The sequence below is a fragment of the Echinococcus granulosus genome (assembly GCF_000524195.1).
Source record: "Echinococcus granulosus chromosome Unknown EG_S00133, whole genome shotgun sequence".
Taxonomy (NCBI): Eukaryota; Metazoa; Platyhelminthes; class Cestoda; order Cyclophyllidea; family Taeniidae; genus Echinococcus; species Echinococcus granulosus.
The window spans coordinates 83,704-108,193 of NW_020170513.1; the positions used below are offsets into that span (position 1 = coordinate 83,704).

Sequence of the window (24,490 nt, forward strand, 5' to 3'; positions counted from 1 at the left end):
GGTTATTGGTAGAGTTAGAGGGTGGAACAAGACAAGTGTGGTTCACTCGACCCAAAATCCAAAAAGGATGAAGGGAATGTGAAGTTAAACTATTCAGTCTGGAATGGTCACATTTGAGCATGTCAACAGAAGTTTGACATATTTCCGCCTGCTCAAAACGTGCTTGTCGCAGACTGGTGGTCTTCTATTTAAATGCTGGATGCAGGTTCCGACGAGTTCTTGGTCGATTGTGGGCATGCTTTTCCATAACCACCTTGACTAGGTAACAAACAGCAATCTTTGAGGCTTAAATAAAAAAAATTGAAGAAGCCCATGATAGTTTTATCCATGTTTGTTTGAATGTATTTTTTGGCGAGAGGCGGCCAGTAGATTCGAACCTCGTGGAGGGCAGGACGCCATCGATCTCTGGGGAGTAGTTTCCGAAAACGCTTAATCGAGATACCTGTACCCCTCTTTTCTCGCTACCCAGTAAACCCCGTCCTCTTTCCACTCGTCTGCTCGGTCTAAGGGTAATGAATGGTGAGGTGTAAGAGTAAAGCACCAAGTTTATCTCACTAGCAGCAGGCTGGCAGACTTCTTTTCAAGAACGACATGGATTTCGGAATGTAGTTTAAATCAACGGGATTCATTTTCCAGTTCTGCCTTAGCGTCAGTGAACTTCTCAACTTCGATGTGGTCTTGCAACAGTTTAATCTCCTCGATCTCACCACTTGAGGGAACTTTGAAGACCACCTCTGGCGTGCCCATGGAGGCAGCCATCGAGGCGGCTAAACAAGCCAACTCCCACTACTTTATCAGCAACCTGCCAGAGCATTACAAGACATGGGTGGCACCGCGAGGATCCAGGCTATCAGGAGACCAGAAACAAGGGGTTGTGGATGCCAGAGCGATGGTTTGAGATCCGCGATTGCTGGTGTTGGAGTCCGTACTTACCTTCTTATCGTCTATCGCCTATCAGTCTTTTCTCAGCTTAAGTCGGGTTTTGCACTTTTACCTTCCAATTTTTTTCTAAAAACAATGACATACAGGCTTCCATTGTAAGAGATTTGGAATTTATTTCTTCCGCCTCGAATTTCATTCCCTTTTGAACGAGTAGAGTGATTTGATGAAGGCCTTCTTTCTCGGTAGTATTACAAACTGGATGCAATGGTCGGGGTTATGCTTGTTTAGAATACACTTCTCCTTGCCTTCATTGACCCCTAATGGGTGGTCTCTACATACGCCGGTGGTCTTCCTTCATCCATCAGTACGCAGACTTCATCGCATCCAGTCAAAGTTGCAGACGCATTTCGTTGTGATAAACGGTGATGGGTTGAGTGCGGTTGGTAAGTCCAACTTTGGCATTCTGCTTGGCGTTTTGTACCCTTATCCAACCATTACAAAAGAAGGATTTGAAAATTATACAAACCATGTTGTTTTAATTTGTAGAACGACAGTTTGTGCCATTAAATCAATAAGCAGCGTCTCAACCAAAATAAGTTCATTTATGTCGCATCGTAGAGAGCATAGTACGCTCCCTTCGCCTCCAACAGGGCATTTGGTGTGCCCCACTCCACTACCCTCCCTCGCTCCAACACCACCACCACATCACAGGCTTCAACTGTGCTCAGTCGATGTGCCACCACCAGACACGTGCGTCCACCCCGCCTCATCGCCTCATCCAAGGCTGCCTGCACCACTCTCTCACTCTCATTGTCCAACGCCGCCGTCGCCTCGTCCAGCACCAACAGTTGTGGATCCCGAACCAATGCTCTGGCAATCGCTATCCTCTGTTTCTGTCCTCCCGACAGCCTCGATCCTCGTGGCCCCACCCGTGTCTCGTACTGCTCTGGCAGGTTGCAGACAAAGTCGTGAGCGTTGGCTTGTTTAGCCGCCTCCATGACTGCCTCCATGGGCACGCCAGCAGTGGTGTCTTCAGGGTTCTCAAAACGGTAGTTTAGACCATAGGCGATGTTCTCACGAATGGTGAGATCGAGGAGGTTGGGCTCTTGCGAAACCACTCCGATTTGCCGACGGATCCAATTGGGTGCGAGAGTGCGGGCGTTAACGCCATCAAGAATGATGCCTTCAGTGATGTCGGTGTTAGAGGGATCGTAGAAGCGTTGGACAAGTTGGAGGAGGGTAGATTTCCCGCAGCCAGACTGACCGACGAGGGCGACGCTCTTGCCTGGAGGTACTTTGAACGTGAATCACTGTTGGAAAGACGGGAAGAAAGGAAGTCCAACAGCTCGCAATCCATGCTATGATAAAAATGCATCACGTGGACGTGAATTCTGGTTCACTGTAGATTTGGATTCTCTCGAATACATAATTCCAAATGACGGGAGATGTGTGACAGGGTATGCAGCTCCGCTGCCATCCTCTCGATCCTTCTGCATGCCTACAATAAAGCTGCTTCCTGGTTCTTAGGTCATACCACATCTTCGGGAATATGCGAGGTTAAACTTGGTGCATTTTTTGGTGAACTGAGTGAAGGAGTCCACTCTCCATTTTACCGATTGGATACAAAGCGGTAACGTCAGAAAAGAAAGGCGTCTCTTGTGGAGGATTGAGTCTGCGTGCTGCCAGTCGCCTCCACTGTGATGGCGGGCACGATGTCCATCTTCGTTATCTTCTCTGAAACGTCCGCACGTTCTCATCCCCACTTGAATAGGATCCTACGGTTCCAACATTAGCTATGCTGGAAGCCCACCGTTGCTCCATTTCGTTCGATGGTAGGATCGACGAATGTTTGCTTCCTGCCACCACTTTAAATAATACTTCGTGTAAATAAGGAAGAATAAATGATTCGTCAGGGTGAAATGAGGCATTGGAGTTGGCGCTTGAAACGGACAACACGGCACGACGGGCAGATATATATAGACGGACAGCCATAACGCAGGCCTTGCTTTGACGCGACCAAATTGCGAAGTGCAAGTTGTATGAGAGAGAGCACTCGGAGGGACCGCGTTTGGCGGTGTCTATACCTTGGTGATTCCGGTAATCAGGGTTAATGGCAGGGGTGCAGTACCGAACCAGTTTGATATTTTACATCACTCTCCCTGAAATTGCATTTCATTTCTGCCTCTGGGTCGGTGCCCATTCACTCTCGGTTATGATGCAAAGAGATGCATCTCTTCAATCCACAAAATGAGGTGTTTTTTTGAAGCCAAGAAGTATCTTTACTCTGGATAAGAGATCGTGATTTGACCTACCTGACGTACCTTGTCACTTGTCAGGTGAACGAAGGGCATTCGTGCCTTGTCCGGTTTAGCTGACTGTGGTGCTCCCAGAATGGAGCACAGATGTGAACTGGTCAGGCTAACTTTTCGCCTGTGCCCTTACACCTTCGAAATAACATAGAAATGCGAGTGTGTATGCAACAACTTATTCACGGCCTCATTAAATGGGAGGTAGGCTAATTGAGATAATGCGTATTACCAGAGGAGAAAGATAGTATAAACAGCCATCAGTTTGGCCTCCCCTTCTTCCAATTTCGGGACCTAAAATGCATCCTTTTCAGGTTACTGGCTGACTGATTTGAAAATTGAATTGGCTTTTGCCAAACAAGCCCACGTGATACTGGTTATTTCCGATTGATCAAGGGCCCCACTAACCGCTCCGCACTTCCAAAGCACTCACCACCTCATCTCGTTCCCTAAAGACTAAGTCACATTTGTGCGTTTTTGTGCCTCAGACGGCGTTGTTAACTGCAACGATTTGTCAACCCTTTAAAGGCCAGGCCGCAAATGGGACTGAGATCTACCAAGCAGATAGAACCCGATTGAGAAACACAGTTTATGTCGATAATAAGCACGGCAAAAACAGTAAAGCTTGCACAATCATATCACATGGGCTGGGGATAAAAGAACTTCTGACAATCATCAGGTAAGCGAGTAGGTTGAAAGTTTCGCCTATGAGGCATTTGGTAGAAGCACAAATTACAAACGGATATTCTGCAATAGTTTGATAGTCCGTCTAAACTCTGCGTCTGATTAGGCGAGCATTTACGTCCCCGTGATGAGTACAACCGCTCGGCGCCACGGACTACATAAATGGTAGCAGACCACAGTCCTTCTTCACACCGATAATATATTTTCTGTCGCACAAATATGGCCTCTTCTGACTTCAGGGAGGGGCCTGGGAACCAAAATTTAGCCCGGAAAAAGAGCAAGTGAGTTCACGGTTTATGAAGAAATTGTGGGAAAAGTACTCAGTAAAAACACAAGAGATTTGATAAGATCTTCATATACCTGCCTGTTATCCACATTTAGTATAATGCTGACTCGTCGAATTACAAGATTTTAACATGTCACAATAGATCATTTCTGTATATCTTAGAGGGGTGCGAAAATCAGGAAAAAGAGGTTTTATGGTTGTTTAAGTCATCTGAATAAAGCAACAGTAGCGAAAAATTGCCTTTTTCTGCCGGTGCGAATCACCGTTTTGTTTAATAAGCAGTGTTGTTCAATGTAATTTCCTATTTAGCCTAGCCATTGATGAACTTTTGTAATCCTTAAGACGCCTAATAAAAGTTTGTTACATAATTATTTTCCTCTAATTACGTGGGGATTTTGGTCAACATAGCCAATGCAGTAAAACAAGTCTAAAATTTTGTTTTCGAACTGTGGGTTACGCGGGCGATTGTATTGGTGTGCTCTTTGTTCACTTGCTCTTGTGCTCGTTATATATGTACGACGTTGACGAGCCTATCGAAAAGCGATTTGAGGATTTATGTCAAATTCTATGCATAGAAGGTGCCATCCGTGAAGAGGCGTGGGACAAATACAAAGGTGAGTAAGATTCTCGCTTTTGGTTGTACTGCAGGGATTTATGTCAATTTGCTCTTTAAATGCTGCATATCTTTGTTTTTCAGATGTCTTTTTATGTACGATTTTTCAGATTTACGGGATTATAAGCCCGTCAGCTTGGTTTATCTTTTGTTTTGAACACTGCAGTCATGCCTTATCAGCTATTCGTCTTTTTTGCATATTAAATGCACCAAAATACATCCGCCAAAGTATTGCACTTTATAGTCGTTGGAAGATAAAGCATCCAATATTGCACCTAACCTTATGCGCTGCCTATGGTGTCTGTGTTTCTCATAGCCGACATTTAGTATCGCTTATCTGTACCATGTTGTCTAAGAGGCTCCACTGCTGGGTAGCCTTCCGAATGTCGGCTATCTAGTAATAATTTCTTAAACTGTATCTTTGTGCGCTTGAGGTCTTTTAAGTGATTAGGTATTCCTGTGGCTACTAATTTGTGGGTGCATTGAGACTGGTGGATATGCTGACTGAACCACATGTAATCTGGGCCCAGCTTGAACTTTAAGTGACCCATCCATTGCCTCTCAAAAACTACTGGGTGGCTTTATAATATGGGTTTGAAGTCGTGGTGCATCGTTAAGCACATCCCAAAAAAATTTCTCAAATTGATCGATTGCGTTTAAGCCTATCACTGGAGGGAATGTGATGTTTCAAAAGGCCTCTAAACAATTAGGTACAGCCAAAATGTAATGCTTCCATCCCAGTGCTGCTTTGAGAATTCGGACATTTTGGAGTTAATGTGTTGATATCTCGCTTATAAAATTCTGGTTAAACGCCTATATTTGGTCGCATCTTGTGTTGGATTAGACTCAGCCGCTTCGACGTTTTTTTGTAATCCGAAGTTATAACAGCCAGTACTGTAGTAATTCTCACATATTCGGAAATGGATAGATGCACCTGCTGCTTCTTCATGCGACTCCCCTCCATGTTGTCTACCATCTTGGTCTCAGATTCTTTTTTAACTTTGTTAGCAGATGTTTTAGGTTGCTGTTTGCTCCTTTACATTATAATCGCGCGAAGTGGAACTCATATTTGATAAATACTGATGAGAATCTTAATCCGTTTGTTCCCCAACATTGAGTAGCTTATTTAACTCTAAAATTTCATGTTTGGTGGATGTTATTTGTCTCATTGGTGCCATTACTAATGAAGCTGGGTTATTTTATGGTTAATGGGCCATCGTCCGAAGGGGAAGAGTTAAATGGGTAGTTATGCTAGAAGTTGTAGGTCGAACATGTAGTTCACTTGTCTGCCCTAAATCCATTGTTCCCTCCTTAAGTCTGTTCGTTTCGTATCCTCTATTGTCAGACACACTTTTATCTATACATCCTTTTATTCTGTGTCCCATCTGTCCAACTCACATGTCTCCACCCAACCAAAGTTGATTGTTTTGTTCCTAAAGAGCCCCAATTTTGTTGACAAATCGAATGAATATTAATGCTTGTCAACTTGTACAGCTGCTAATTCACGCAGCCGTAAGACTTGAAGCGGATGAATAGATGGGTATTTGCACTTCATTTGCATTTAGGGAGGTGAGTTCATTGTGTACCAAACGGACAGCCTTTAAGTTAGTTTTGGCCAGATTTTGGAGTGGTGCAATAATGTGTACTTCACCTTGCCGCCTTTTGTGCACTTGTCTTCGCACAGAGGTCTGGACAAACTATTCCATTGAGGGTGACCAACTTCAATGGCTGGTTTGCTCGCTCTACGAGTGCTGCCGTCGGCCCACTACAGATAGCGCCTCCGGTCAGGTGGTGCTGGAGAGTGCCTACGTCTCCCTCACTCGTCTTCTTGCCACGGCGAAGATGAGTCTGGTACAATTTTTCCACCGCATTCGCAAATGGTCTGACATGACCGAGATGTCTGATGATATGCATGATCGCATTGAACGCCTAGAGCGTCAATTCGCCGTCTCCTCCGTGGCTTTTCGCTACTTTTCTCGTGCATTTTCTTTGTACTTTTGCGCCTTGGATGGCAGCAATCTTGATGGAGACGAGAACGCCGATGCTGATGTTGGTGAGTTATTTTCGGTGTTTTTTTTTAGTTGCTTTTAACGTGCATAGTCAAGCTCGGGACATAATAAGGCATACCACTCTTAAACAAATGTGCGGAAGAGTTGGGACGCTGCAGACACGAACAGAAAACTTTGTCACATAGGCGGTGGCAGCAACGAAGGAACCTGAAGAATTTGCGCCATGGTCTGCACCTTAAAATCTACCCACGAGTTATGAACGAAGATTATATGTTTATTTCCCATTTAGGCAAGAAGAGATTTGGTCTCGATGTGGGTAATGCATCATGTCTTTTTTTAACAGCTTTATTTATGAGAGTCGCTACCCTTATTTTGCTCAAGAGGGGTTGTCGCCGTCACGGGTGTATTTCATCTAATCATCGCTGTTCATTTACGTGCTTTCCCCAAAGCAGAGCTATTTAACTGAATATATTACAGTGTCAAAGTGGGTTCATTTCATTCAATAGTAACGCCGAGGAGGTGTCATCTATTTACGTAGTCCGTTGAGCGTGGCAGTGCGGTGATGGAGGTTTTTAAATCGGTCAGTTCTATTGTTGCTCCTGTTGCTGCTTGTTTCATTGCAGAACACGGGGTTAGGGCGATTGCTAAAAGTAAACGTGGCTTCGGTAGCCCTTTCTTTACCAGTCTCCTCGGGTATAACCACTCTCACTATTCACCGTATTTGTCGTTTAGACCTGGTATCCGGCCAGCGAAATGAGGATTTTTGTTGATCCATCTCGACCTTGCTTGCTACTGCCACCTGAATGCCACTTGTGGCCATCCCTGAAGACGTAACGATCCATACCAGTAAGGCGAAAGGTTTAGTACTGGCGTACAGGTCAGGGACATTAAGGGCATGGAAAGGGTGACATGATTCCAAGCAGGAAACCGAAATCGCGGCAATCGAAAAACATGCGTTGCAAACATTGTCATTACCGCATACGCTCCTTCTTTTGAACATAATCTTCACTTCTTTACGGTCTCCTTCAGGTCAGTCTTCAAGCTGATGGCATGGAGGCCTGTTCTGGTTACCTTTCGACTGGTGTATCTTGTGGCACCTCAGGAAATAAGTTGACTGGGTTTCTGGTTCACTGATCACCTGGTATTCGACTGAGCTTTTATTTTGAATAGTTGCCGATTCGGTTGCCTACATCTTCAAGAGGTGACTTGCTAGAATTTTTTCCCTGAAGATCCTTCTAGTGTGACTCCTGTGGACATCTTTCGCTTCATCTGGCTCCTCTTCGTTAAGACACGGGCCAACTTTCCAGCAGTAGCAGATGATCTAGTGAACTCCTTTTACATCCTCGCCTGCTGTCTGGATTGGATGCTCGGTGTACTGCTGGTAGGAGGTGGAAGACGTCTCTTAAATTGCAACTACCGTTGTAGCAGTGGAAGGACGGGAGGTCCTCTTACTGCTGCTGCTCCAGTGGCAACAGACGCAATTGCTATGCCCTGCATGTTGCGTTACATTTGTGAGGACAATGGGATAAACTTTGTGGAATGCAAGGCGATTAAGGAGCACTTCTTTCGGCCTTACGTCTCGAGACTCATCGAAAAAGTGAGTGACGTTCGTTCACTTATCGCACCTTAGTAATTAACTTTTTGATAAGTAGGCGGTTAGATTTCTTCCATTCATCTGAAATCTACCCATGCATCTACTAGCTATCAAGCCATTCTGTACTGTTCTATCTATTTTGGATCTATCTACCTGTTTCTTCTCTTCAATTAAGGATATGTCAAAACTTCATTCTCCGGGGCCAGCAGACCTATTGCGTCCAGAGAACTTTGCGAACGCCATGCAGCGTCTCAATGACCACTATGAGGAGTACATCCTCGGCACCGGTGATTTTGATGAACGCATCTTCCTTAGTCCCAATGCTGCTGAAGAAATCGGCTCTGCTCGGCCCAGTGCCTCGGGCAATGCCAAATGCACGACTGTGAGTCATTTAAGCAGGCGACTACTTAGTGTTGGAAGAGGATGGTATGATGCTTCTGCCTAGCCTTACTACAGACATTCACCAGGTGAACTACTGCTACGAAGTCTATTTCAGATGTGTTCTATCACTTTCTCCCTCGATCAACGGTCTTAGCTCAGGTCCCCCATGCAGCCTGTTCGGACTCAAACTATGGGGATTGTGGGGCCCCAAAACCGTTTTTGCGATTTATTCTCTCTACAGACCTCAATAAAGTAGTGCACTTCCAAATAGAGAGTTGTATGGTTGAATGACTATTCGCAAGAGCTCTTTTTTGCAGCGAGAACCCAAAGAAGCATCAGGAAATGAAGGTCTTGGCAATGGCCTCTACATGGGCTCCACGCGTCCCGACAGCGCTCTTTACGGTCCCGTGATGGGCAGTCTGAGCGGTTTCGTGGGCTTAAACAGCCCGGAGACACGCAGTGAAAACCTTCATCACATTCAAGCTCTCCTCTCCGGTCGTAGTCGGAATCCCAGCGAGACTCTCGCCGAGTTCATCCGCTCCACCGTCACTAACGAGACGCCACTGACCAACATCCGCACACGTCTTCAGAGTCTCTCTCACGACTTCACCGCTGCCTACGTCGCTAGCGGAAATTCGGCCACCACCGATGCGGCCGGACATCGTTGTCACTTGGCTGAACAACTCTACTACTACGGTTTGGAGTCAATTCTTGCTGACGAGAAGTCTCGACGCGGTGGAGGAGGAATTGTTCGCTCCGAGGAGTTCCATCGCGCTCTCTACGCCTGCTGTCTGGAAGTTGTTCTTGTGAATTGTGAGGAGGATGGGGGGCGGCGGTTCCCCTGGATCCTGGAAGCTCTCACCTTTGATGCCATCTCCTTTTACAAGGTGGTGGAAGTGTTTGTAAAGAATGTGGAATTGCCGAGAGAGTTGGTGAAGTACTTAAACTGCGTGGTGGAGGGGATTTTGGGTGAGTATGCATGGCGGAGCTCTTCCTCGATTTGGGCTACCATTCAGTGTGGTTCTGCGACGGGTTCTCGTACATCTACTGTACCTTCGGTGGAGGAGATATTTCCTCCGGAAAAGTTGGATGAGGTGAGCGAATGTCTACTCGTTTGATCGTAGTAAGCGGAATTGGATAATTTGACGATTGACCTTGTAGCCCTTGACGATTCAAGTACGGGGTTGAACACCTTTTATTTACAAAGCTAACTTTGTTTCGACATCCAGGTGGAAAGCCATCTGTGGTTATTTCAGTTGTGTTGCTCTTTTAAACTCGAAGTTACATATTTATGACCCTGGGCTCAGATAGGGAATTTCGGCACCATAAATGGCGTTTGCCAACTATTCTGTTTCTACAGAGCATCGTGGGTCGTTTCTCCCGGCGGGAGCTACTAGTTACCACACCGGCGCCTAACCAATCCGGTGGAATCACTTCCATCACTCCAGCCAAGAAAATTCGTTTGGCTGCTTCTGCTGTCACCCCCACCGTCTCCACAACACTCCAGCAACAGCACCAGGATGAGTCAGCCCGTGCAGCTGCCAGCCTTCTCGCTGCCTCAGAAGCAGAAGTGGCGGCATCTGGGGCAGAGGAGGGGATGGATGCCTCAACTGAAGCTGAAGTGGATCCCCGAGGTACATCACTCTGGTCGGCGACAACGACGGCGACGGCGCCACCACCACCCTTACGACATGACTCTGTCGCCATCTTCTTCCGTCATGTCTACCATCTGGCAGCATCGAGGTTACGAGCTATTTGTGAGAGAATTCAGTCGTCGTCAGGTGCAGCGGCACCAGCTGCGGGAGCAGTAGCCGCAACAGGGGGGACAGCGACGGCTCCTCTGCTAGCCCGAGCATGGACGACATTTGAGCACGTGCTAGTGAACGAGACGGAGTTGTTGAGGGACCGGCTGTTGGATCAGATCATTCTGTGTTGTCTCTATGGGGTCGCCAAGGCAACCGCCAGTGGTGGTGGGGTGCCAGGTAATGCAAGACCTCTGAGTCTGGTGGAGATCATAAAAGTAGGTGGCGATAGTTGAAATTGAATGCTTTATTTTCCCCCTTTTTTGCATCACTAATTTGCTTACCCACTTCATGCAGGCCTACCGCATGCAACCACAGGCCAGCCGAGACACCTATCGACGTGTATTGATTAGTCGCTCCGCGGCCACCGACACCGAGGCAATTGAAGAACGTGGCGACCTGACTCGCTTCTACAACCTCATCTTCCTCGCTCGCGTGGAGGCCTTTTTACAACGTTTCGTATTGCCCTCTGCAACCTCTGGCGCCGCTGGCACCACCGGTGCGGGCTCTGATCCAGCGTCGAAAACGCAGCCTCCGCTCACCCCACTACCGGCACCGCATTCAACTTCGACCACTACTACTGCCACGACTACCTCTGCAGCTGCTACTGTGCATTCGCACTCGGCTCTGCAGACACTGCATGGAGGTTATTCTGCACTCCCCAACGATGGCTTTCTACCGGCTAGGTAATTACTACTAAAGCCAGTTGAGTATGTGGAAGCTTTGGCAAGCCTCAAGGCACTCAATTCAGAAATGAATAGTTTGCAAAAGGGTTGAATACCTAAATGAATGAATAGATAAATCGACTTTGGATGGATGAAAAAATGGTTATATCGATAGAAACTTGGAGACAGGAGCTGCATTTGAATGGAATTGTTGCAGGAATGTACTATTAAATGGCTAAACCTATTGACAGGAGGACCCTTAAAATGGTTTCTTCCCCCCTTCCCTTCTAGACGTCTGGCATCCACTCGCAACGTCTTCATAGGTTCAGCCCAGCAGCTTCCACAACAAGCACACCACTTCCACGCCCCAGGACAGGTCGGTCTCACTCACCACTCACCAGCTGCTGCTGCGGTTTCCTCTCAAACTGGCATTGGTGTTGGGGGCCAGACCCTCTCACCTAAACGTATCTCCATCATCGTAGGTAAGGGGAGCAGCAAAGACCTTATCGAACTCAACACCATGATTGGGGCGGCGGAAAGACGTGCCTCTGTGGCTAGTGGTCTTAAACGCGCCTCTGGAGTCACCATAGCGACGGCAGGCGGCACCACCTTCACAACCGTGGTGAATGCTGCGGCGCCGGGTGGAGCGGGCGTGGGAGCTGGTAGTGGTGGTGCAGAGGGTGGCAAAACGGTAACACTAGTGGGGAACGCGGGATATGAGGCAAAGCGGATCGATTTCAATGTTTGATGTGCGTAGCTCTGTCGTTTGTATATGCGTGATTTGGGTAATGTGTGGGTAATAAATTTGTCGTACTTCTACTTTGTGTCTGTGTTGAGCAAGAGTCGGGAAGGTGTGCGAAGGTCAATTGGAACGGAGCGGGGTGGGAATTGGTGAGGTCTGTTTTTTGTGACGCCTTTACTCAGAAACGCCTTTCTCGGGATTCACTTATTTCACATCGCTACTTAGCAAAATTACGAGGGCTGGAAATCTACTAGTACATGCGGTATGCGGTTCCATTCCATTCGCGTTAATGCATTGCAGACTTTTGTAAAGAATGCAGGCGTCGGTAAAACCTTGTAATTTATAAAGTTAAGAGGCTAAAAACTCACGAATGCATGCGAAAGCAGTGCATGCTAAGTGTAAAAATTAAACCTTGCTGATATGTCATAAAAGTATGCTCAATAACCCAAACTCAGACAAACTAAACTATTCTCATTAAGCAAAGTACGCGTAAAAGTTAGTTTAAATTCTTATCTTGTAATAATGAGCACTGAAATTAACAAGTTTACTCTTTTGGACCCCTTGCGTAAAATCTAAATGTGTTTAGTATTATGAAATACAATGCATTTGACCTTAATGTTAACAGCGGAACACATGCATTTTTCTGGCATATCCGCTGCTTCTAATATCGTCTAGTAAACGTGCGCCGGATTAATTGACCACTTTTGGTCCTAGTAGCTTAAAAATAACTGGACTAATGTATACTAGAGTTACAGGACCGAATTTTACGCATTGCTTAAAGAAAGAAGTTATAACCGTTGGTAGGAGAAGTCAGTTGCCCACTGATATATGCCTTGGTGATTCTGTCTGTATTTCCCGAAAACATCTCGAGCTTCATACAATCAATGGGTCACTTTTTCTTCGTATTCTTGGCAAAAATGGTATTTTTATTGATGAAGAATTTCAAATGTTTAGTGAAGACCTCATTCCGCTACCCAACTGGTAGTACTTGTATCATCTGTTAACTCCTGTTTTAGTTGTCGTCTTAGGTTTCCAAGCACACCCATCACGCTTGTTGTTGAAATCTTGGATCCCAGTTCGAGTTTACGACACCCAAAGAAACGCACAATTTGGAGGTATTCTGCTGAGCTTGCCGGTCTAACTGAGTATGGTTCAGAAATCCCAGATGTTTCGGGTGAAAAGTACGTCCTTTTGCAATCTGTATTTAAAAAGGTTGTTTGTTGCGAAATATTTTTGCCTCTAATAACCTGATTAGTGGATTTCGCCTAATTTGTCAATGTTTATGAATAACTGTGCCCATAGAATAAACATTTCAAAATTCGTAATTGGTTAGTTTCTAACATCCTCTCCACTCAATTTTTTGAAATCTAATATCCGACATTGACTTTTTGATATCGAAAATTCTATTAAAACCTGCCTTTTGCTTCAGTCTAATTCTACTCACTTCCTCTCCTCCTGTTTTTTTGTCACGATTATAAGATTGAAATAAGTAGCAACTTTCTTTTTTGATATGAATTTAATTAGACCATGAAGTATTTCTACCTTTTTTCCGTTCTCAAATTATTCCGGTTACTAAACGTTGGAATATTTCCGGGCGTCTCGAAAAATGCAAATAAATTTCCCTGGAAGTGATTTTCTGTGTCGTGTCTATTTACTCCACAGATTACATCGCATCACTAGCCCCTTTGTAATTCGGATTTTGGCACCACTATTACTTCCACATACTTCTTGATTCCTGTAAATCTCCAAGGCCTTTCACACAAACACATCTGTGTGTATACAAACACGCATGCAGAGTGACCTTGATGAACTGACGTTGACCTGGGAAGCTGGGCTGCTGCTGTGCCACCCTCGCCGCTACAACTTTTCAGCACACGACATAGCGCATCGGAGCGCAGTGTATCAGGTCACTGAACCTGACCTCATGTGGAGCGGAATTGAGTGGGCAATTGATGATAGGGAACCGATTAATAATGCATAAAATTCTCGGCTTTGAAACCAGACAAGTAGCGAAGGCTAGTAGTCTGTTCTACTTCCCTAGATGTATAAATAACCCAAGAACGAAAACAAGAGGAGCTTGAAGGGGGAGGCCAGAAAACTAGGAGTTGTGTTTTCGTAAACAACGTTAGACGAGGAGGAGGAATATTAGAAGGAGCATAACAATAACAACGCAGTCGTCCAAACGAAAGGCTATTAAAAACGCCACTGTGCGTCCGTCCGCGTGTGTTTTCAAAAGTACATGAAACAACTCGCGCACAAGCGCAGACAACATTGGTGGCAGCAATGGTTACCTAGTGACCTTGAGACCGGCCAATGGGAGCGTTGGGAGGCTGGTACGCGCTCTCTTCGAAAATAATTGCTTTCCAAATACCCACTCGAACCTTGTGTGTTTTTTGTTTACGAAATTCTGCCTGCCTGCGAAGAACCGTACTTTTGCGTTGCTCTAGCGACAACAATTTCAGCCCATAGTACGTGCGCGTGCGTGTTAGTGAGGCAGTGAGCAAGTGGGGGAGGTTTTTTTTTTCTCGAAGCACAGCAAGGCAAGGCAGCGCAGCGAGGCATAAGCAAAGCACGGAAAGGGGGTAGCCAAGGGCGTAGTGGAGGGGTAACTTTTCCCATTCAAACTCCAATGAAGAGCCCATTGGTATCCTGTTTTTAATCTCTGCCGCTTTCCATGGTTAAAGGAGTACGATGTCTATGCTCCCACTAACCTGCTGATGGTTTTGGGATCACGTTTTCCTACACAAATTTCTTACCTTTAAAATTGTCCCCAAATTTCCTCCTGAAAGGCAATGGTTTCGTTGTGTAACGTGGATGCCTGAGCGACCCGCTGGGATAAAAGTGGACTCGCCTACTTGCTTGCGGGTTGAGTTGATTGACGTGTCCGCGTTCCTCTCTCTGTGTGTGTAGCTGTGTGTGCGCGGATGTGTACTGGCCGGCGAACTACATTTTGGTCCACTTTAGAGACACTGGAAACTCACAAAGGAGTGGCACGTTTTTACCGAATTTCGGGCCGTACTGGTTACTTTTTGGAAGCTTTCCAACTACCCACAAACCCCAAATCATGTATAATTAATGGAATTGTGTTCAAGCCGTATGAACGCAAGGAAAAATGGTTGTCACGACGCTGGTGTTTTGACACCTGCGTCCACTGGGTGTCTTTCTGTGGGGGCTTTCTATTAATTCCCCATCTTAGGCGCCTTGGAGCATCATCACAACTCCGTTGTTTTGTCTCTGGACCTGATAGTTCAGTTCTGTGTCGATCTTTTCAACGCATCCTTCACTTCAAAAGTTCTGGAACCATTGAATTTGTACTTTTATCCGCGTCTGTGATTGGTCGAGTTCTCATGGTTGGTTCAAATAAATGCAGATTATTATAACTGTGTCTTTGATTCGCTAGACCTGACTGGTTCATTAATGTGTAGATCTCTTCAACAAATCCTCCACTTCAAAGGCTGTGAAACCATTTTATTTGTACTTTTGTCCTCCTTTGTGGTTGGTCGAGTTCACGCGGTTGGTTCAAAAAAATCGGTTATAACAGCTGCGCTATTTCAACTAAGGACCGCAAATTGGGATCAACTTTAGTGGCGCCACAAATAACGAAAAAAAAATCGTACACACACACACGCACAACAACTTGCGCAACATCAGTGTTTTTGTAGGCCTGTGTACTTTTCCACCACCTCCCATCTAGTTGCACATTATCACAAAGGAGTGGAGCCTCAATTTAGCACCGCCAAGTGGAATAGGTCTGTCGGTGATAACTAATCCATTCTCCATCCAAAAAGTATCCAGACAGCAATAATCCTGTTGAAAAAACCATTTGAAATAGTAATATCAGGTATTTCTTACACAAAATGGGTCGGAAAATTCTTTTCTTTCGGAGACGTCAAAGCGGTACATGGATGCACGATTTCTTCCACTCTATTCACATGTTTGACGTGAGAGCAAATATTAGACCTCCATACCTGTCACACAATGTTTCGTCTCTTGTTTAAGTAAGCAGACGAAAAGACTGTCTGACAATAGCATGTCATAGACGCTGCTCGTTTTGAAGCTGAAAAAGACCGCCCTCGTTTGTACGCCCTAATGAACACTCACTTGAGTGGGTGTAAAAGAAAAAACAGCGAGAATTTTAGTTCAGATTTGGCATTTTAAAGGTGATTTAAAAATTATTGGTAGTTAAAAAATCAATAATGTGGCTCACCTGAGGGTTCCACCTACTCCGTGATAAAAATCAATAGTAAAAATTGATAGCAGGTTGGTAATTTGCTTACGATGGTGTTTCTTGCAGAAAAAGCTGAAAATCTGTGAATTTTTGTGAACTAAGCAAAGCCTAAACTGTAGAAATTCAGTCTATGTGTTTGTCATTAATTTCCAGACGGCAAAAATTGACGCCTTCAATAAAGGAAGACGAAAATCCAACCCATCTCGGTAGGAAACAGAATGTCCAGTCCTTCAACACCTTAATCACCGACTCCATCGCCAACGCAGTAGCCTCCTGTCGGTGCAAATCAGACTCCACCGAACCATTTTCTACACCGGAGCCCTGTTCCCCACCCGACTCCCTTCTTCTAAACTCGAATCAAATCAAATCCCGACGCCTAGATGCTGTCACCGTCACTACCACCACGACTGCTGACCAGCCGACCTCTCTTCGTTTCCCTAATCTCCTCGCGGGTCAGTAGCATGCCTCTTGCCTTCATCCCACTTTTCTGTTATTTACCCCCCAGCGTTGTGTCGACTGTGCTAGCGCGGTGAGGTATAGGTACGCACGCTCACAAGTACGTGCTCGCACATGCCATGTTGTTTACATTCTCCAACCCGACGACAAAACAGCGCATTTTTCGTCTCCGTGATCCCATTGGTCATTGCCCAAGGCCGTCCTCGTGCGCGTTGTTGTAGTGACGTCATTGCCTCCAATAAAAGAACAGGCTTGCACGCGTGCGTGGGCGCGCTCGCGTCTGCCAATGACGCAAGAAGTGCATCGCAGTACGCCACCCGCCGGTTTTAGCAAAGGAAAACACCGCCCCAGATAAATTTGCCTTTTGATCCCGCATTCTTGTAACACTGATCGCCCCTGTGATTGTGTCATCCCACACCCTCGCCTGAGTGGGTGTGTGGGTGAGTGAGTGATTGCGGGTTTTTTTGACAAACGGGTGTATGAGAAGTGCAAACACTTGTAAAAGTACACGCGGATGATTGGTCAGGTTGTTTGGCTAGCTAGTTGCTGACTGTTGCTATCGTCGCGCTGTTGTCGTTTTTGTTGTTGGTGTTGTTGTTATTGCTGTTACCGTGGCTACCGAAATGCGGATGTCAACTGGCGTACAGACCCCCTTTGTTCCCACTTTTTGGACTCCGTCCCTGCCATTGTTTGCATTAGCTGAATAGGCGACATCAAAAATGCCTGTCATATGCCGGCTTGGGTCATATGATTCGTTACCAACGTTATTTCCATTTTCTTTCAATGGGACTTGCTTTTGTAGCTTTCTTTAAATCGGACTTTTTAGATAAGGTTCTAAATTGAGTGCTTAGAACAAAAACCATAGTACCACTAGTCAGGCATCCTGTGGAATAATGACTATTACAGGTGTATAGAAGGGTTAAATGACTACGGCCATGAATTGGATCGGCATGGCGTCAGGATGGCAACGTTTGTCATTTACATTTTCACCTTCAACTTTCAGATGCTTTCTAAAGTCACCGCCCAATACCTGAGAAGACTGGAATGAAGATGGCACAGTGGCTTGATGCTACGCATCTGGGGACTTTGGGTCATAATTCCTGAATGGCGCATTGCACCGAAGAAGAACTCGTCTGGATGGATTTCTATGGCGTATACATTCACACTTTCCATGGATCAATCGCTTTTTTGGTAGAAAGAGGGGTAGATAATACCCTCAGACTAGGCTGTCGATATTTGAGTTCAAGGATAGTTAGTTTTGCTTTAGGGTCAGTGCGGATTTCGCCCCTTTAGTGAAGTCAGAAATTGACGCCGTTCCGAAGCACAGACTTCTCTGCTGGGTCTAGGCAAATTTCTCTTCTTTGTAAATGGGTCTCCAACTTCTGTTACAGATGTTACATCCTATACCATCCTTAATGGGATAATAAGGTACGTACGGAAGAGCCAGGAGGTCATAGACCTGAAGAGAACCTGGAAAGGCTCGCGTGGTTACATTAGCTCGCACAATGATTGTCCAATTCGGATTTCCAACAAACTCACAAGAAATGTTATCCCACCTTGCAGCCTACTCAAGAAGTCCCCTGAAGGTTTCAACCACCTGCAGTCAGACATCCAACGGAACAGACAGCTCGAACGCCCATTCAGGACCTTCGGATCGATCAATATTCCCCGACCGGTGCTTGTCCCATTCACCTGGTGGTACTGGATCGCCCTTCCTCTCAACAACGGCAAGCGAAGAAGTGGCTTCCAATTTGGAGGGTTCCACAGAGACGGTGGAACATGGCACAGTGTACGAGAAGCCACCCTACTCCTACGCACAACTAATTGTCCAAGCCATTGTCTCGGCGCCTAATCGAAGATTGACCCTAGCGGACATCTACAGCTACATTTCCACCCAGTTCCCCTATTACAAACCGAGTCAGAAGGGCTGGCAGGTTGGTTCCCTAGTGCTTACTGCAGCATTTAAGTTATTCAGCTTTAAGGTAGAGTTGTGGCACTCGAAGGAGGTACTACCGGTTCTGAAAGCGTCTGGAAGTAGTTTTATTATAAACCTGCAGAGGGGATGGCAGACCTGCAGCAGAGCTCCACCCCAGATGGTTGAATACGCCGTCATAGACAAAACGAGTATTTTTTGTTTTCACAGTCTCCCGTCATATTGGGAGGGTAATTGTCGACACTTCTTGTAATTACTCTTTCGTGTGGGCCTTCTGTATTTGGATAAGAGGGAAAAGGCAAGAGAGTGTAACGATGTGCCATTACTGAGGGAAGACTTCCCAATATGGCAAAAGTGGGACCGTTCTATCTACTTAGCCGTCTATCCGTCTACTCCCTCACCCATCCATCCATCCACCCATCTACTACTAAGACCAAGAAAAGGCGTTTGTCATCGCTTGTAGGTTGAAGACGTATCGACATAAGAATGGTATCTTCCTCTCTCCCGCATTGTGTGTTAGCTGGTAAGAATGAAAGGGCGACTTTCCCCTCACCGATTCACTAATTCTAGCTCTCCTTGGAATGTGCCATAGGAAGAAGTTCTCCTTGCGCACCTTTCAGCTGTATTGAGTAGATAGGCAGATGTCAGGCGTAGTTTGCACCAGACACGAAGGAAGTAGGATGCTCTGATGATGAAGTGGTGGGGGGATGAATGACGGAATATTGGCTCATCTCATCAAGAAGTGAGAAAATAGAGGCACTTTTTGAAGGGTACATGGAAGAAGTGAAGAATGAATTGGCAGTCTGTCAATGCACGTCATCCGGGAATCACTTGTTCTGTAGTCATCATGACGGCCTTCCCAGATGATGTAACTCTATCTTTGGTTAATACCTCACCTGAATTCATTTCTGAGTGGCACGCTCTTCTGGTGCCTCGTTGTGCTACCACAACTTCTCCAGCCTTGGAACCGTGTTAAACACTTTTCGCAGGGTAGACACAGTAGAATCACTTCCGAAATGGATGGGAAGTAGCAGAGAATACGATAGAAAGTACCGCCGTGGGGATGGATATCATGCCTGAAACAGTTGTTTGGATGGAGCGTGCACCTCAGCACCCGCCTGATTCATTCATTCCTTCATTCCACCTCCGCTTTTTGGAACACTTGCTTGTCAGGGGGGGTTACACCTCAATTGATCACTCCGTCGAGTGGTTTTCAGGGCATCCTTCCTCTCGCACTCACCATCCCCTCTAACGTCGGCGATGGGAGTGATTTACGCCCCCTCTCCTTCATCCATCCCCTCTGGTGTGCTAAGCTCGGCGTCTTTGCTCCATTTTCCCGATGAATGACCTCATTTCGAGGTTTAGGTTCTGTTTAGGACCCTTCGGTCATCATTTTACGGTTTGAGAGAGTGATAGCAATTATCTTCTTTAGAAAGGGGAGGATTTAGCCGTGTACCAACACCTAGAGCTCTAACAGCACAACTACCTCAACACCCTGCGATCACACTGATAGCGAAGTTCCTGAAGGTGGTTCAAGGAAAGGCTCACCTCAAAGGCGAAATGAAGTTTCCAATGCCTTTTGATTTAGTTGTACTGGAGCAAGCACCGTACCCATCTTTACCTTCAGAACCGATTTCCTCACAGAAACTTCCAATGCTGCCGATTCAGTTTGGTTGACCTAGACCCGGTCAACGCCACCATCTTCAATGATACTAGAAGCGCCTTTTTATGTCTAGTTAGACAAGGAAATTAATATCATCTCTCCAAGACCTCAGCATTGCAATTTGACCGGATGCACCTTCCAGACATTCTCTAAGACGACCGACTTTCCTCATGCATACCAAACAGCGTCCCTGCAAAGACGTTTTTTATCCTCTAAACTATTTGGAAGAATAGTTGAATATCTGATTAATCCCTGCACCACGTTAACAGTTCTCACTACTAATAATGCGCTTGAAGTGGATGAACTTAACGCTGATTCATTCCTTCAACCACAATGGAAGCCAATTTGACTGATCCATGTTGGCTCTGCAGCTCTTTGTCTTCACCGCCCCCAGGTCGTGAGTCATTCCGACTGTCGGAAGTGCGCAACAACCCGCCAGCCCTCGAAACGAGACGTGAAGGCCATTTTGTGAAGGAAGGGAGGGTAGATTACTTTGTTTACATTCACGAACAGATGTTTAAGAAAGTACACCTTCTATATGGGATGAACTCGAGGGTTTTTGATGTTTGTTTATCACCCACGGGTACATAAGGCGGGTGACATTGTTTGGTTCCCTGTGTAAACAACCATTCTCCACCATTTCCAGCTTTAAGTCTGTTTCACTTACCCATGTGTTGTATTGTAAACTAGTATACTCAGTAAATATCGGCGAATAGAGCGTCTTCAATGATGAAAAGTACAGAAGTTACCGGCTCCAGAGACCCCAAAGATCCCCTATTCTGAGTATTCCTTAATCTCTTTGTGGCGGATCATCTTTCCAACGATAATCCACTTCCAGAGGTTACTTAAGCCACGTCATGTGCCCTAAACTGCAATCCAAGACATTCAAAGCATTTTTAATTTGCTGTATTAATAGTTAAGAAACCTTTTGAATTCAATGTTCCAAAATATTGATTTTGTCACGGTTTTAATATGTAAGATCGATACATTAGAATGGGGAATTATCGGTTTTTCTCCCCTCAGAATTCGATTCGTCACAACCTCTCGCTGAACCGCTACTTCATCCGCATCCCTCGGGGGCAAGAGGAGCCAGGCAAGGGGGCATTTTGGCGATTGGATCCCGACTCTGAGGCACACCTTGTAGTAAAGGCCTTCCAGAAACGACGACAACGTTCCTACGTCGTTCCAGCCTACGTAGCTAGTGGTGCCTCGCCACAACGTAATTCTGGACCCACTGCTACCGCCGCTGCTGCTGCTGCTGGAACCACTGTCACCACCACCACAACTCCCAACATATCGTCTACTGTCATAGAGGCCTCTTCAACCCTCCAAGTGGATAGAAATACCTCCTCCTCCTCCTCTTCCCTTGGGTACCATTCGCGTCTCTTCAACCTTCATGACTCTCTCTCAACATCTGCAGCTTCAAATTTCAATACCGAGTCCACGAGTGAAACGAATTTTCTTTCGAAGGAGTAAGTTGGCTTTGAGGGATTGGGAAGGAGGGGCTTACCGTTCCGATCCTTGTGCCAAGAGTGTGTGACTGATCAAAACCTTGTTCAATCGCGAGCCTTCCGCGTCAAAGTTTTGCCTAATTATCGTTATCTTTCATCGACTACTCTTTGGAGCTGAGCATTACCCGAATAGTGTGTCGAACCCACACGACGGAAGCTCTTCTTTTGATGTTTAATTGATTGCTTCGAGGATAGACATGGAATCCATCCATCTCACACTAAGCAACAGTAAAATTAAGAAGATAGCTGTCACATTTTGTCAGACGCCTCATTCCTGAGGGTCCGATACGACTGCACTTTTCTTGGACCATTACTACTATTGCCACTAGAGATTTTGTTTAAATCAATAGCGTATTTATGCCGCCAGATTTTTTTGTCTGCAAAAAAGAGGAGAAATAGAAATTCACGCATTTTTCTATTCAAAAATGAAATTGTAATCCGCCATCAAAACAGCAGCACCAAGTCGTGTTTACATTGTAAGGACGTTTTCCCCCTGCGGGAGCTTCCGCATTGAAGTAGCCACAAGTGTAGTCTAACATTCTGTCTCAACAAAGTACAAGCTTGTTGTAAATTCCACCTTTTTTAAGTGTTTTGCCTCCGGAAGTAGGCAATAATCTAGCCTTGGCCACGTCAGCTTCTTTGTCACTTCTATTTTTACCTATGTGGTCATGTGTTTGTGTGCTACCGACAAGAAAAGGTGCTAATCACCTTAAACTTAAAGAAACACCATCGGGGATTCACAAAGGGTAAAGGATGAGACATCGTCATGCTAGAGGAGGGGAGCTTCCTGCCTGCTGAATCACCAGTCCTGACTGTGTTCAGCTGTTTATCGTCAAGTTGTATCGAACAGAGGGAGTGAGAGAGTGAAGGAGATATCCCCTGAAGTGAGTGGATCCTATGGAGGGTGGGCTTATTTACTTAACGAAGCTTGGAGTAAGCTGCAAAAGCCACTTTTTGTCATGTGTCAGTCATTTTGTCAGCCAACAAATGCATAACTGTACGTGGGAAGGGAAGAGGAGTCAAGTGCTACTGCGTTAGACACCATCCTCGGAAATTTTCTGGACACATTTGTCATCACTTCTACTTGCGCAATCGGCAAGGAGTGTCCTCCTGAACGTAATACAGCATCCATCCATCCATCATTGCAAACTGATTTGAGGTAATATCTTCAACTATCGCGCATCACATCTTCTCCCAATGTCTGCATTTTTGCGACGGAGTTGACCTCGTTTCGAAGAGCAGGCAGGCTGGAATCACCTCCACTCGGTTGGACCGACCGCTTCATGAAATGAGGAATCAGACTTGTAGACGGTGGACGCATCCCACATCATGCATTTAAAGAATCGCGTACATTTTGCAAGAAGTGATTGCAGGTAGTCCCCACCGAACACCGCGCTAACTTTTTTGATCGGCTGACAGCCTGATTGTTTCCCACTCTAAGTGATTACCTGTAGCGGGTACGACGTGTCTCTCACCTCTGCTTTTCTGCGCCTGGAATGAGCGGACTGGTTGGAGGAGGCTATCTTTTATTTGATAAATATTTTAAAGCGTGTGCAGGGGATCGAGGTTGGAGTTCGTGCCCCCCCCCTTCGGGGGTCAGTGGCATGCGATCAGCCCTGAGGTTGACGTATACTGACCGCTTCTCATCCAAAAGGATACACTCATACAAATGCATAACATACATCCAAAAATGCAGTAATGCTGACAAACTTCCACAATCTACTCACAAAATTCATTATTTGTGGAAATGAGGGAATCTGACTATTACAAAGCTGAGCAGTGAAGAGAAATGGTCAAAGGCACTAGAAGAATTATTCGTTTTGACAGATTCGGTTTAATGAACAATTGTAAATTTTCCACCCCGATCATTCTCCCTCCAATCTGTGAATGCTCCTGTCGTAGAGGCTGCAGAAAATTTCACTTTTTTTGCAGAATTTTTACGCTTAGATGCCTTCTTTCTTAAAAGAAAGCAAATAGGTACTTCGAGATCATTCGATACAAGTGGATGAAGTGCATGGAAAAGAACAAATGGGTATTCCGCGACACCCCACTTGTGGGGGGACGGGGGAGGAAAAAAGTAATTTTACATTCCCTCTTTTTTCAGACATGCTCACACGGTTCCACTTGGCTGGTGAGAAATTCTTCCTAATTCAGTCGCAGTTAGTTTGCGCGGTCATTTTTGATCCGACCAATGAGGAGTTTTAGGGCTTCTTCTTGAAAAGTTGCCAATCTGTCCAACTCCAAAGATGTGAAGTAGGCAAATTTAGAATCTAGGACGTTGCAAAAGGGGTGGTTTCAATGACCTCTCCCTTGTCTCGGCCTCTATTTTGGTCGTCGAGAGCGCGTAAAAAAATGAAGTCCCCACCATTTCATTGAGTAAACTTCCCCTTTTGAGATCTAAAGGATCGGTCTCGGTTGGTTTTGTAACCCTTGCCACTTACTCAAAAAACGACACCGTGTCATGCCTCCTTTCTCACATTGTTTTGAAGCGGTGCCTGCACATAGATACATGGAAAATCACGAACTCAAGGCAGTGAATGATGCAGTTAAGTAGATGAAAAAAAGGGAGTGCCTTTGGTCTCACCTTTTACCTCAGAAAAACAGATGGTTTGCGCGGGGAGGCGCCACCTTCTTGGAGTAATCAGGGGGACCTTTATCCATCACTCCACGTGAGGCATTATCAGAGAGGCTATTCTCCTTGGGTGAAGTTGATTCTGAACAAAGGAGGTAGGCGG

At 45.7% G+C, this 24,490-nt stretch overlaps 3 protein-coding genes across 3 annotated transcripts; 2 read left to right on the top strand and 1 right to left on the bottom strand. All coding sequences in view use genetic code 11, as the record gives it.

Moving 5' to 3' along the window:
* Positions 1-1,484: 1,484 nt before the first annotated feature.
* Positions 1,485-2,378, bottom strand: EGR_09131 (Multidrug resistance protein 2; the record flags this gene model as incomplete). The annotated part of the gene is made up of 2 exons (XM_024498380.1): positions 1,485-2,176; positions 2,261-2,378. 2 exons carry the CDS (start codon positions 2,376-2,378, stop codon positions 1,485-1,487), a joined length of 810 nt encoding a protein of 269 aa, XP_024347202.1.
* A 2,291-nt stretch (positions 2,379-4,669) lies between these two features.
* EGR_09132 (Retinoblastoma-like protein 2) lies at positions 4,670-11,970 on the top strand (the record flags this gene model as incomplete). Its single annotated transcript, XM_024498381.1, has 8 exons — positions 4,670-4,772; positions 6,456-6,824; positions 8,010-8,377; positions 8,550-8,756; positions 9,073-9,849; positions 10,116-10,775; positions 10,855-11,243; positions 11,514-11,970. 8 exons carry the CDS (start codon positions 4,670-4,672, stop codon positions 11,968-11,970), a joined length of 3,330 nt encoding a protein of 1,109 aa, XP_024347203.1.
* A 730-nt stretch (positions 11,971-12,700) lies between these two features.
* On the top strand, positions 12,701-21,720 carry EGR_09133 (Forkhead box protein K1; the record flags this gene model as incomplete). Its single annotated transcript, XM_024498382.1, has 5 exons — positions 12,701-12,945; positions 12,981-13,145; positions 16,346-16,644; positions 18,212-18,630; positions 21,268-21,720. The coding sequence occupies 5 exons, from the start codon at positions 12,701-12,703 to the stop codon at positions 21,718-21,720; spliced, it is 1,581 nt and encodes a 526-aa protein (XP_024347204.1).
* Positions 21,721-24,490: the final 2,770 nt, after the last annotated feature.